This window comes from Echinops telfairi, unplaced genomic scaffold (genome assembly GCF_000313985.2).
Source record: "Echinops telfairi isolate 266 unplaced genomic scaffold, ASM31398v2 ScPeMD7_7473;HRSCAF=8511, whole genome shotgun sequence".
Taxonomy (NCBI): domain Eukaryota; kingdom Metazoa; phylum Chordata; class Mammalia; order Afrosoricida; family Tenrecidae; genus Echinops; species Echinops telfairi.
Genome location: NW_022111377.1, coordinates 13,458,606 through 13,473,558, shown reverse-complemented (window position 1 = coordinate 13,473,558; position 14,953 = coordinate 13,458,606). Strand labels below are relative to the sequence as shown.

Here is a 14,953-nt window from a genome sequence, read left to right as displayed (position 1 = left end):
GAAACCAACTTTATGGCCCCTAACAACAACAACTTGGATGTGTTTTTAATTGTAGCTTGTATAAAATCTAAACTTGTGATCATAGGACATGTTTGAGAAATAGATTTTAAATTCTATAATACTACTCATTAGAGTCCTACCAAATTGATCCTCTTAATTTCTTTTAAGCTTCCCTACTATGAGCCCAGTTGGAACAGTCAGACAGTGCTTAGCAGCTAACCGAAAGCCAGTGGTTCAAACAGTGGAGAAAGATGTGGTAGTCTACTTCCACAGAGAGTACAGCTGTGGCTGTTATTCTCTGTCTTATCGGGCCGCTCTGAGTTGGAAGCGACTTGACAATAATGATTCTTTTAATGGGTTTAGGTTTCATGACCCTCCTAAAAGTTGCATGAAGGAGAATGAAGGTTAACTGAGTATTCAAGTATGTTGGCATAGGCTCCTTAGTACTGTACTTGATTAAACAGAGGTTACTGCACACATCAAATGCATTAATATTGTATTTCCTAATTAAAGAATGTTCTCTACTACTATATTTCTTGGATTTTCACGATCTATGTCTTGAATTGGTTATCTGTTTGAAGTTATGATGAGGTTCAAGTAGTTGAACTCTAGTCTTCATCCATAATTAATATTCATTAAGATATAATACATCACAAATAAATATTCCTAGAAACCAAAAGTAGTGAATTAGAAAATAAACTTCACAAAATTAAAAAATAAAAAAACAAAATGAAATTTTCAGTAAGCTTAAAGTAATAATGGAGAAAATTCACTCTCTCCATAGTTAATAATATGTTATTAAAATTTAAGCTAAAATAATCATAGAAATGGAATTTCTTTATTAAAATGCTCAGATTTTTCTCCGTAGAATTTACAAGAAAGAAAGTAAAACCGCTACTTTTCCCCTAACCTGATTTTTCCTAACTTAACAACAAAATTATCTCAGTAAAAACTGAACAAAGTGTCATGGGTAATTTGCCAGATTTCAATATCCCTTTAGCCATGAGTCTAAAGAAAAAACTTGCCACAGTGGCCAAATGGTTTCTGTATCTGGGAATTCATGAGATTTATTCATTCTTTGGTTTTATATCACAGAAATGATGGCCCTTCAGTGTCACATTGGGGTGTTTTACTATTATCTCTGGCTAGGCACATTTTAAAAACTGACAAAAGGCATCTATATTTTAAATGTTAGGATAATGAAAAGACAATTACAATAAGTGTACTATAAAAATATCCATACAGCATGTACATTTACTGATCAATAGGTCTTTAATAAAAAAAGGAAAATGTTTGTAAAGTAATAGCAAAATTAGGTTTATTTTAAGTCATTTTTTTCTGGTATTCCACTCTGTAGAATAGAAAACAGAAAACTGTAGCTTATTCCCCCATCTTTTATTACAATTAAAAGTATTTTGTGGTTATGAAGGAGTACATTATTAAAAACCCTTTAATTTTAAAGTGAAGTTTAAATAGTTCCAATCTCACCCAAAAAAAAAAAAGTTTTGAGAAACCGTTTTAAGGAAAATGAGGAAAACAACAAAATAAAGCATAGATCTGATTAGAAGGCATCTCTCTTTCACACAGACACACAGATACTCATAATAACTATAGAGCAGAAGAAACAGGCCTGGCACATGCACATTTTCCCAGTGCTTTTGTAGGATAAAATAGAATTCAGTACATCAATGCGGAATTAAACAATTAGTGTTATTGGGTAATTAATTCCAAATTACCAATCCATAAAAATCACTCAGGCACTATTCTACAGCTTAGCTTTGGAAATGTGAGTATTCCATGCATATATTTCTAAATTTAACAGATATAATAGTATGAGAGAAATGTACAGCTAATATTTAAATTTAAATAAATAAATCAGAAAAATAATAAGTTACTCTTTCTGTCTTGTACTGCTTAATGTGTCTCAGCTCAGACCTTATTGAATTCAAATATTAAGTAGAGAATGAGTGTTACTTTTCTCATGGGGAAATGGAAAAGTAGAAAATAGGAAATTGTTTAGACATTTTGTTTAACTGCATGCATTTTGGACCAAGCAGTTTTTAGACTGAAAAGTTATAGGACTCAGAAAAGCTTTGGAGATATTAAAATATCTTTATAACTTAGTATTGTTTAGTAAATTTTTGTTTTCTTCCCTACACACATGTATATTAGAGCAAAACAATTTCTTTATGTCCTTGTGGTGGAGTGAATTACTTGACTAGGATCTTCTAGCTCAGATATGTGTAACTCCCATGCAAAGACCGAGTTTCACCTCAATACCCACTGCCATCACGTCAATTAGGGTACTCTCAGCGACCTTTACAGGACAGAGCAGAACTGCCCCTGTGGGTTTCTGAGACTGTGATACTTTACAAGAGCACAAAGGCTCATCTTTCTCCTGCACGGGGGCTGGCAGGTTGAACTTCTGGGTAGCAGTCCAACACACAACTCCACCAAAGCCCCTGAGCAAATGTGAGGTGCTTGTAGTACATCAACAGGATTGGATTGATAATATTAAAAAAAAAAGATATGTAACACCCTTGTGGGGTGGAGCCATGCTAATAAGATATATGGATAATAATAAGTGGAGGAATTGGTTAGTTTTGACACCCACTAGCCTTTAATGAGCAATGGCAGAGGCAGAAAGGGAGGTTTCACTGCCATAAAGAATCCCAGCTATGTGAACACCACTACCACGACCCCCCACTCCCAGAAGAATGCTCTACAGAAGACAGCACCAAAGCTACAGCTTGGGGAAGGGGCACTGCGGATCAGAGCACATGGGAGAAAACTAAGAGGGAAAGAGAGAGAAAGAGACAGTGGGACATCCCGGCCCACCAAGCCCCAAGGATGATATTCTGGCTCAGAGCAGCCAATGCACAGACAAGACCATAGGGCTGACCCACCAGGAGACACAAGATCCCTCACTGACCCATTGAGCTAAAGGGAACAACACTGGAGACACAGTGTGGGAATTGTGCCTGTTCTGACCCCACACTGGGGTGAAACACTAAGGGCATGCATCAGAGCAGCAAGGGGAGTAGTAAAGCAATGAAGTCCCCCGGGGAATACCAAAAATAGACTTTGGGACCAGGGTGTGGCACCCTATCAGTCTCAACTGAAAACCACTCCTAAAGGTCAGCAAACAGACCTTGAACTATTTATAGGCTTTCCTTTTTTGTTGTTGGTGTGGGTTTTTTGTTTGTTGTTGTTTTGTTTTGTTTTTGTGCTTATTATTGTTTTTGCATGTCTATATAGATAAGATAGGCAGGGTAAACAATCCAAAGGAGAAAACAATTGGACCAATGGTTCTGGGGAGACATGGGAAAGGGGGAGGCAGGGGAAAGGAAGAGAGATGCATATAAACCCAGGGACAAGGGAACAACAAGTGATCTAAATCAATGGCAAGAAGGGTGTAGGCTGTCTGGTGGGCTTTGATCAATGTAAGTGAGAGGAATTACTGAAAGCCGAATGAAGGTCAAAACTGATAGTGGGACAAGAAGAAAGTAAAAGGAAATAGAGGAAAGAACTAGGAGGCATTTATAAAGGTCTAAATACAGGCATATACATATGTTAATATATTTATATATAACAATAGCGAAATATATATATCTACATATATTTATATGTTAAGCATTAAGGTAAAAGATGGGCATTGGGCCTCCACTCAAGTAATCCCTCAATGCAAGAACACTTTGTTCTACTATCCCAGCATTCTGTGATGTTCATCTTCCTTGCCTGTTCGTTGAGGTCAAATGGGTGCATAAGCAAAAATGGTAAAGAAACCTGATGGTGCCTGGCTGTCTAAAGATATAGCATCTGGAGTCTTAAAGGCTTGAAGATAAACAAGCAGCCATCTAGCTGAGAAGCAACAAACTCCACACGGAAGAAGCAAAGCAGCCTGTGATCATGAGGTGTTGATGGGATCAGGTACCAGGCATCAAAGACCCAGAACAAAAAATCATATTGATGTGAATGACGGGGATGGCAGAGTGGAGACCCAAAGCCCATCTGTAGACAATTGGACATCCCTCACAGAAGGGTCACAAGGAAGAGACAAGCCCGTCAGGGTGTAGTGTAGCAACGATGAAACATACAACTTTCCTCTAGTTCTTTAATGCTTCCTACCCCCCACTATCATGACCCCAATTCTACCTTACAAGTCTGGCTAGACCAGAGCATGTACACTGATATGGATAAGAGTTCGAAACACAGTAATTACAGGACAGATAAACCTCTCAGGGCCAATAATGAAAGTAGTGAGACCAGGAGGGGAAGGACAAGGTGGGAGGAGAAAGGGGAAAGTGATCATAATGATCAACATGTGACCCCCTCCCAGGAGGATGAGCAGTAGAAGAGTGGATGAAGGGAGATAGCGGTCAGTATAAGACATGAAAAAAATCATAGTATATAAATTATCAAGGGTTCATGAGGGAGGGCAGGGGAATGAGCTGGTGCCAAGGGCTCAAGTAGAAAGAAAATGTTTTGAAAATGATGATGGCAACATCTGTACAAATGTGCTTGGCACAATGAATGGATGTATGAATTGTGATAAGAGTTGTATGAGCCACCAATAAAATGATTTAAAAAAAAGATTGAGTAACAAAGTTATTAAAAATAATGGCATCTACTTGGTACTAAAATTGTATTTATTGATTCTTGGGTATATTAAATTAAGAAAATCAGCCAAGAATTTATACTGAAATAAATATTGAAACAGCAAAAGCAAAAAAGGAAGAAAGAAAAGTTTACAGTGCAGTGCATCTTTTGTACCCAAGATCCATGCACTGAACCTCTTCAATCCAGGAGACAAAGAGATGTGAGATAAGAGCTGGTGACAGATGGCAAGGAGCAGTGGCATGGAAGTGGAAACAGCAAAAGTCGCATAACCAGAGTGGTGGGCTGCCTAGTCTACGGACTGAGAAAGCGGAGTACTTCCAGGCAAGATTCACACTGGTGCATTAATTAATGGAGGCTGGGAGGCTAAATGGAAGGGGAGCTAATTGGCTGACTCATAGAACTGAGCACCTTGGGACCACATTGAGTCAGCAAAACTGATTTAATAATAGTGTAGTGACAGTTAGCCAAGCAGGGTGGGAGCCAGAGTCACAAGGCTAAGAGGCTGCAAAGCCAGAGAGGTGCCCGTGGGTATGACTGGAAAGAGGCTGAACTGATGGGAAGAGCTGCAACATTTACCTTCTTCGGAAGCCCCACAGTTGTGAGTACAGTACGGTCTGTGAGTTATGCATAGCCATTACAAAATATCCATTACCCATACATTATCAAGCCGGTGACAGAGATGGCTGGTCAGAGCTGGTAAAAAACAAGGGAGGCTAGTAGCATCTTTTACCTCAAAGGAATCAGCCTTGGCTTGACGCTGATGACAATTATTCTCTCTCCTTCTTGTGCGGTGAGAAGAGCGTGGATGCCAAGCCCACTCAATTTGTAGTTTTGTTCATGCAATGAAAACAGATCTGGAATTTGTGAATAGCATATCCTTGATCGTGAACATAGGAATCTATTAATATCCTCTTGACAGTGAAAAGTGAAAGTCATGCTATCAGACTCATAGCAACTCTATAGGACATGGTGGAACTACGCCTGTGGGTTTGGGAACTATAACTCTATATGGGAGTAGAAAACCATATCCTGATACTTCTTCATGGGAGGAATTAATTCATTAATAAAAACCCTAAGGGTGTTGTTGTTTTTTTCTACTTAGAGAAAAGCCCTGTACATTTCTAGCAATTAACTTCTCTGGGAAAACTGATATGGTAGTTAATTCAGGGCTAGACTCAACCTGATATCCACTTAGTTCCTTCTCCCATTTGTTCTAAAGACTCAGACTCCTCTTAATTCTTCAGCATATCTTTACCTCATCTCAGCTCAGTACTCAAATCTTTAATGCAAGAATTTAAAATAGTGAGATGAAAAGTGATCATTTGTATTCACAAATAAGCCCACAGTATAAAATCTGCTGTGCCACAAAGGAAGAAAATCAGGTAAAAAAATGAAAATAAAGATCTGGAAGACAGTTGCTAATTTAAAAAAAATCTAAGTTCATTATTCTCTGTGTTCATTGTCCAAATAGTCATCAGTCACCTGTTTTCCATTTCTGTTAAATATCTTTTAAATCCCTGAAACACAGTATGAGAATCGAAAGTAATTCAAGACCTTCAGATTTATGAAATATACTGTGATTAGAGAAATAATTACTGAAGGAAAAATATGAAGCATTTATAATTTTGATATAGCATTAGTCTTTTAACCTTCTAGACAGGTTTATTAATTTACTATCTGAAATCCTAATGGCTTAGTAATGTTAACTCGCCTCCCAAAATAAACTTTTCTTCATCTTTGGCTTCAAACTTCCTATTCCTATTCCTTTTGATCATGTAGGTAACTGTAGTTTCTAACAAATATAATTAGCGATTTAATGATGATCGTGAAATTATAGAAAAGCTATATAATGTGCGCTTAAAAATGTGGCTGCTGAAGCAGCCTGACTGGGTTTAAAATGCGGTTCCATCAATTGCTGTCCATTCACATCACATCAGGCAAATGTGTCAATTATAAACGTGATGTGTCACAGCTTCAAATCTACCCTGAAATTTCCAAATCTACCCTGAATATTCAATATTGAGAAATTGGAACTGAAGCACGTACATATTTCTCCTTTGGATAGCTGGTACAGGGTTAGCCACTGTCAGTAGTGAGCATAGGAGAGACACTGCAAAGCATAGCCAAGGACGGAAATATTTTCTGTGGACCCAGATGCTAAACCTGAATTTATCAATGATCCCTCTGGCATAGCTGCAAGTGAGGAGGACCCATTTTCTGCCGCCACCGGGCAGGCACTTTTGCAGGAGCCCCAGGGGATGACATTTTCATCAGTCATGGTCTGCTGGCTATTGATAAACACTCCTCGTGGCAGCCTAATGGATTTACCCACCATCCAAAGGGTCATAAGCACCCCTCTCCAGTAAGGTCAGTATCTCAGCACTAGGGTGTGGGACAGAGCAGGATCCACCACATGTGTTCCCTGGTGTGTCCTCTTTAACAGTCAGCGCAGCTGTTCTCCGTCCTTGCCATTTCATTCATATTTGTTCTCTTTGATCTGTTGTTATAGCTAACTGCTTTTTAAACCAAATGAACCACACCTACTATCATTGAGTCAATACCAGTTCACAGCAATCCTAACTAGCTGTTCAAGACTTTGAGGCTCTAAATCTTTCCAGGAGCATCTTTCTCCAACAGAGCACCTGGTGGGTTCAAGTTACTTACCTGGTGCTTAACACCCAATGCCTAACACAGGACACCACCGGGCTCCTGCAGAACTACCTTGGAGTAAAGGAACACCTTCTCTGGCTCCATAGAGTCCCAATTGCACTGTACTGACACCTCGGGTCTTCCTTTAATCATAATACATGACTACTAAATAAAAGTATATCGTATCTATAGATAGAACGTATTGAGGGGAAAGATCTCATTTCACTCTTTACCGAAGCCCTTGGAATAGAACAGGCTTTCATTCAATGAATGGTTTTGGAAATTATTTTGCAAATTTACCATCATTCGGCATGGCCCGATTGTTTTCATCATTCATGTTCCAGCCTTACATAGTTTGCTGACAGTCTTCTTGCTTGGTGCGCCATTCCCTGCCCCTCCATTGCCTGGACGGGAAACCAGTATGGCTTTCTTTTTCATTTTTTCAAGAAAACATGATGCTCCTTTCTTGCTTGCCTTTCTTCGTTACATTCATGAGCCCATTTAATTAGGTATTTTGCAAAGCTTTATCCATGGACACCACTTCCTTCCTTTTCCTTTATGAACTTCCCAGGAATACTAAGATAACTTTGAAATAATATAGATAACAGTCCGTATGTATATTTTGGAAAGTAAGTATTTCCATTTCAAAAGGGGATACTAAGAGGAGAATTTCAAAGATTATAGAATAAATCTAATTAGCTGTGATCTATAATCTTGTGAATCACAGCTAAAACTATGTAGCCACTCTATCCCCAGGACTGACTACATAAGTTTATGACCACGTATTGATACGCCATGTTGTGAAAGGAGAACACCATAACATTGTATAGAGCCCTCTGCCAGACCTGGTAGTCAAACACCAATTGTTCAGAGTAGCAACAGAGTCATCTTGTGCAATCAAAAACACCAGCGCATAAAAATAATAAATTCTTGGGTGGGTGAAAGGAAACATCAGACAGTGCAAGACATGAAAAAATAATAATTTATAAACTATCAAGGGTTTGTGACGTAGGGAGTGGGGAGTGAGAGGGTGGAAATGAGGAGCTGATACCAAGGGCTCAAGCAGAAAGCCAATGTTTTGAGAATGATGATGGCAACAAATGTACAAAGGTGCTTGACACAATGGATGGATGGATGGATTGTGATAAGAGTTGTACGAGCCCCCATTAAATTATTCAAAAAAATAATAAATTCTTGTTCTCATCTTTAGCATACAACTTGCAGTTATGTCTAATTAAATTCCAAAAGAACAAAACTGAAAATTAAAATGTTGCCTTCTTCTACCGACCACAGGTACAAAGTTAATCTGGTTTCCTTTAAATTGCAAGTCCTTTCAGTTGTGCAGAGTTCTCAAGTTTGATAGTATTTATTAAGCAAGCAACACTCCATTGAGTCTTATATGACTTTACTCTTTACATTATAAGCCAGTAAACATATACACATAAGTCTTCATGGGAGAAGTCACCAACTTTCACTCACCACAGTGGGCTTCTCTTGTTCCGTTAGGGGAGCCGGGTATGAAATCACAGACCTTGCTAGATGGAATACTGTCTGCATCTTCACGGGACACAAATCCAACTTAAAATGAAGAGATAAAGGTAAGAAAACATTTTCTTTCTCTTCCAAAAAATACATAGAATACATGATAGTTTCATGAACACTCATTTGAATACATGGATGCTGAAGATGAGAGCTTCAGAAAAGGCCAGAACATATTTGCTATGTTCATCACATCCCATGTGTTGTCATAATGTGCTCTGTGCTTCAAAAGAAAGTCTTTCTTCAAAATAAAAAAAAGAAAAAAAAAAGACTACTGCTCTAAGGACATCCAGGAGTGGTAGAGCCATGAGGAAGTCAATGAATTCTTCAAAGTCTTTCATGCAAGCTTCCTATTGTTGACAACTGAAGTCCAGCTCATTGCACCCAGAGCTGTAAAAGAACCTTGTAGGGTGTGGGGGTAGATTGCCAAGTCTTTCTTATGCAGTGTCACCAGCTGGGATTGAAACATCAACTCTTACAACACAAGTGCAAAATGTTGTGTCAACCAACTCCACTACTAATACCTGGAATCCAACTTGGTTTCGGAGCAAATGAGCAGACGGTCTCCTCTTTCTATCTTTTCTCCTAAACGAGGCTGCTGGGTTTTTAAAGAATCTCCTCCATGTTACTGGGGGGAGAGGTCTCAGTTATAGACCTTGATATCTAATATTTTTACTTTTTTAGGTTTCATGGATATACGACAAGATCCAGATTATAGAATTGACATGAATGAGTTGTAATATAAAGGCATTCTAGTATATATATATATATGTTTCCTTATCAAGAACTATTCATTGTGATGTTTAAAATTCCAGTCATAGAAATACCTTACCTTTAGGTTGTGTGCTGGTACCTGGAAGTGACTTATGTGAACGTCCACATTCCTGGGAAACACTGATGTCATCTACAGCAACTGTAGCATTTGATGATAAGACCGTGGCTTCTAAAATTAACTAGAGTTACAAAAAGATAAAATTGTTTCCAATTTCCATAAAAGAAGTTCATTTGCATCCATCTTATCTCCCTATCTATTGAAAATTATTTTGACAAGGATATTCAGATTTTAAATGGACAAATTTATATGGCGTTGACGGCAACTTTCAGAGCCTTGCAATGTTAGATAACCTTGTTTCAATGAAACATTATAACATTCATCCCCACTGAAGGGCTGCCTTCCCAATGGAGCCATTAAACATCCTATGCATTTAAAATGAGCTCTTTGGGGTAATCATCTGTGTGCTTTATAACTCAACTTAATTGAGATATGAATTCATTTGGAGTTGGTCTGCTGGCAGCAACAACTCATTTCTACATCAGAATATTTAGATATTGACATGTATTATGCATACATGAACAGAAAGATACGTAACAAGGTAAAGCCCACCATCAATAACCACACTCAGGGGTTAAAAACATGCAAACCCAAAGCCTTCTGAGGCATCTCTGTAGCTTTAATTCATTCTAAGACTATGGCTGATGACTGATATCCTTTACTTTCTTTCTTGTTAATGACTCACAGTATTCTGTTGGTATTTCATAAGATAGCAGAAAGAAGGTGCGAAATTAGTTAATTTAGGGCAGAGAACAGGACCAACCCAATCCATGACCCAGATTCTAGGTAGCTGGCTCCATTTGATTAGGAAAGCTCTCAAACATCCAGGACTTTATAATTTAGTCTGTAAGATATGTTAGCAACCCAGGCACACAGTAAGTTCTATAGAAAAGGAATATATACAATATAAGGAGGGTTTTAAAAATACTTCCCGTTTATAGCTATTACCTAAGATTGAGATACTTTGTGAAATGGAGGTAACAATCTAAGCAAATGCACAGATATGAAAGGGGGGTGCTACATGAAAAGAATTGTAGCTGGGTGTGATTAAGAGTATGGGATTTAGAGTATGGAAAACAGATGGAAAGAACAATTGTGTGAATTGATGCAGCCGCATTAAAGAACAACTTAAGACAAGATTAAATAGACTACAAATTTAAGCCCACCTTGCAGTATTTACTCTGAACGAATATGGATATCAAAGCGAGTAATAAAAGTAAATGACTGGAACCACTTACATATTTATCAATCAATAAATTTATCAATCAATAATTGTTATCAATCCATAAATGTTAGTGGAACTGCTTTAATATTTATCAATCAATAAGTATGAATGTAGCCTATGGACTATTGTGCTAGAATTTTAAAATAATATTTGTTTTTATATACTAATAAAAGAAAAACTTCAACATACATATTTTAGTAAGTCAATGAATAGATCACAGAAAAACCTACAATATTAGTTGGCTAAAAACAGAATAATTGAGGTTTTTAGATATAAAATTGAAATAAACATGCATATTAAATCATACAGAAGAGATTGGAAATAAACATAAACTAGTACCAAAAGTTACTTCAAGATGAAGATTATACTAAGAAGTTAGATTAGTCAAGAGAACCGATTGCTTTGTCTACAAGTTTTTATGCTTTTTAATGAGGGGTATATATACTAATAATCTTTTACATTCTGGCTAGAGGTAGTTTCTGTAGAATCTAACTAAAGAACTTGAGCTTCAAGCTAGAATCAGAAAAGAAGCAAACTAGGTTTTAAAGGAGGATTTTGAGAAAATTTATATAAGCATGATCATTTAGAAATATATTATTATGCAAAACACCATTGAATTATTGGAATTTATTTCTAAACAACTTTGAATGAATGCTACTTTTATTCATTATTATGCAGCATTTAACATTGAATTTGATTAAACTATAGTTAATTTTTCATATTGTTGAAATGAACATTGGTGGAGAATCACATTTGAAGGCCTGTGGTACTGGAGGAAAAATAGCACATTCATGATGTTTCTTTGTGGTCCAAAAAGCCATGAGCTCTTATTTTCGAAAGAGCTGGGCAGGGCCTGGGATTGAGTAAGGGCTTCCAGAAGATGTGGCCTTTCAGCACTGATGACCTCCTCCTGCCCAAAGGGGATCATCAGACCCTTGTAGTTTCTCATGCTAAAACATAGGTAAAATACCCCCACAAACTTCCAAAAGCAAATAAAAGTGATACTAGCCAATCTATAGTTTTGTTTCCTTACTTTCATGTAATAAAATTCAGGACCATATAGTGAATGACTATAATTCTACCATTAATTAACAACACCCAAATTTAAAAATAAAAATGGTTATGTCATCTTCAATTTACATAGATACAATATATATGTAGATAGATATAGATATTTTATCTATATAATATAGATATTTTCTATTATCTATATAATATAGATATTTTCTATCTGTAAAAACAATCCATGGAAGAAACAAAAAGATAATCTGGGCTCATTAAAAATAAAGCCACCTACCAAAAGAACAAACAAATCTGTCTTGGAAGAAGTACAGCCAGAGTGCTCCTTAAATGCAAGCCTGGTGAGACTTCCTCTCATGTATTCTGGACATGATGTCAGGACAGACCAGTCCGTGGGGAAGGAGCATGCTCAGTGAAGCAGAGGAGCAGTGAACAGAGGAAGAGCCTCTACCCGATGGACCGGCACAGCAGCTGCATCAGTGGGCTCAAACATCAGAACGGTGGTGAGGATGGCAAAAGAGCAGGCGGAGCTTTCTTCTGCTGTACAGAGGGCCGCACGGAGTTGGACCCAACTCTGCAGAACCTCAATGCTGTCCTGACTGTTCCTATCATTAATTACGCGGTTTAAGCAAACAGATACTAGGATATAATCAAATGGACTTCTTTTTGGGACCTCGCATCTACATTAATAATCAGAAAATGAGAAAGTGGTTGCTTAAAAGGGGCATTTCAACTATGGATAAGAAACTTATAGATTTTCAAGGTAATCTGGGAATTTAAATTTCTTTCCTTTTTAATTCCACTTTTTAAGGATCTGGTTGAGCTTTATTTATTTAAGTTTATATTATGCTTAGCCCACTCTCCTCTGAGTGACCAAAATAATTTATTAGTTTTGCTTCTGTGATTGGCAACACCTTGTAAATTGTGAAAAGATGAAATGATTACATTTTTCACATAATCAAATCTGAGGGAAACCTTCCAGAAATATATTCAGCTAGAATATTTAAGTGTTTTCTTGTTTTTAAAAAGAAAAACAAGTAAGTAGAATCAATTGCTTTTTGACAAAGGAGCAAAGACAATTCAAAGGAGAAATAAGTCTTTTCAATGAATGATGCTGAAACAACTAAACATCCACATACCCCATATCAAAGGAGGTAAAAGGAATCTAGGAACAGAATTTACATCTCTCACAAAATTATCATAAGCTATCAGATATAAATGTGATGCATAAAAATTAAGCATTGCCAGGGGATGACATAGGAGAACACTTAAGAGTGCTTGGCTTTAAACAGTAATATTTAGATATAATATCAAAAATACAATCCATGAGAAAATTATAATCTGGCTTCATTAAAACTAAAAAAAAGTCTGCTCCAAAAAATAAATAAAATGTGTGCTTCCACAAAGGGCACTATTAAGAAAAGGAAAAGACAAACCATGAAAAGTAAAAAAATCCTTATAGAGCATATTCCTGATAGAAAAATATTTATTAATACAAGTGTGGTAGTTACATAATCTGGTATCAATTTATGAAGGGTGGTGTCTAGCCTGTCAATTGGGTGGCAACTTGATGTCCTCATATGGAGGCATGAAGGAGATAAATAGCTCACTGGAGGTGGGACACACACTCACTCCCTGCGAGACAGCCTTGTTGACAAGACACATGGAGCTACACTAGAGCCCTGGAGCTGAAGGAGTCACATGGAGACCCCTGCCAGCTTCCTCTACCACTGGATCCACAAGACTCTCTACTCACTGGCCTGTGATCTTCCAGCACTCGCCATCATTGCATGTGTTTTGTGAGTCTGAAGAGGACTTTATAGACTGGTACTGGACATATGAGCTAATATCGGACTTATGGACTTGATATGGACTGGACTGTTTTCTCAATATTGAATTACTCTTGTATATAAAGCTCTTTCTTATACACATATGGGTGTCTGTGAAGTTGTTTCTCTAGTCAACCCAGACTAACACAACAAGTATACAAAAGAATTCTTAAAGTGCCATAAGTAAAAGAAGTTTTTAAAGAGGCTAATGATCTGAACAGATTCCTCACCAAGAAAGACATCCAAATTATCAAAGAAGACAAAAATGCTGAATATCATATATCATTATAGAATAACAAATATCAAATACCAAAGACAAGAAACCATTTTTATTTGAATGACTAAAATCTGAAAAACTGACAATACCATATTCTGGCAAAGATGTGGAACAGCAGGAATCGTCATGTCTTGTAGTCTTATTATATGATCCAGCAATCACCCTCGTAGTTGTTTTCCAAATGAGTTGAAACTTTATGGATGTACAAAAGCTGCACAGGAAGGTGTATAGCACCTTTACTTATAATAGCTAAAATTTGGAGGCAGCCAAATGACCTTTAACAGGATAAAGAAACGATGGTGTTGCCATATCATGGAATATTATTCTTTTCAGGAAAGAAGTGAGCTATTAAATCACAGAAGGACATGAAGGGATCAACATACATAATACCAAATGAATAAAGTCCATCTGAAAAGACCGTATATACTGCATGATTCCAAATATATTATATTCCAGGAGTTTCTAAGGAAGTGCAAGGGTGAAAAGAATAGTGCGGTCATAGGGAATGTATAAGGCAGTGAAATCACTGTGTGTGATATTGTAGTGGTAGGCACATAGCATTAAGCATTTGTCAAAGCCCATAGAACTATATAACACAATGAGTAATTTTGATGTAGACTGCAGACTTTGTGTTGATATTATTGATACGCAATACACAAGACAAAATGTACCAATATTGGTTTACTGGTTACAACATTTAGTTCATCACAGAAAGATATTTATAATAGGGAAAATTGTGTCTAGAGATGGGGTACTATAGGAGATCTCTGTAATTTTTGCCCCTTTTTAATATAAAACTAAAACTGCTGTATGACAGTTTCTTTAAAATAACAGTCACTTAGGGTACAGTATAGCAACAATGAAGCTCACAATCTTCCTCTAGTTCTTAAACGCTTCCTCCCCCCAACTACCAGGACCCCAGTTTCGCCTTGCAGACCTGGTTAGACCAGATGATGCACAGC

General features: G+C 37.2%; 1 protein-coding gene across 1 annotated transcript in view; it reads right to left on the bottom strand.

The window, feature by feature from the left end:
• Positions 1 to 14,953, bottom strand: part of MALRD1 (MAM and LDL receptor class A domain containing 1) — an 819,322-nt gene that overhangs the window by 654,794 nt on the left and 149,575 nt on the right. Inside the window, 1 exon segment of the mRNA XM_013008119.2 lies at positions 9,641 to 9,761. Coding sequence (XP_012863573.1) covers positions 9,641 to 9,761 — 121 coding nt within the window.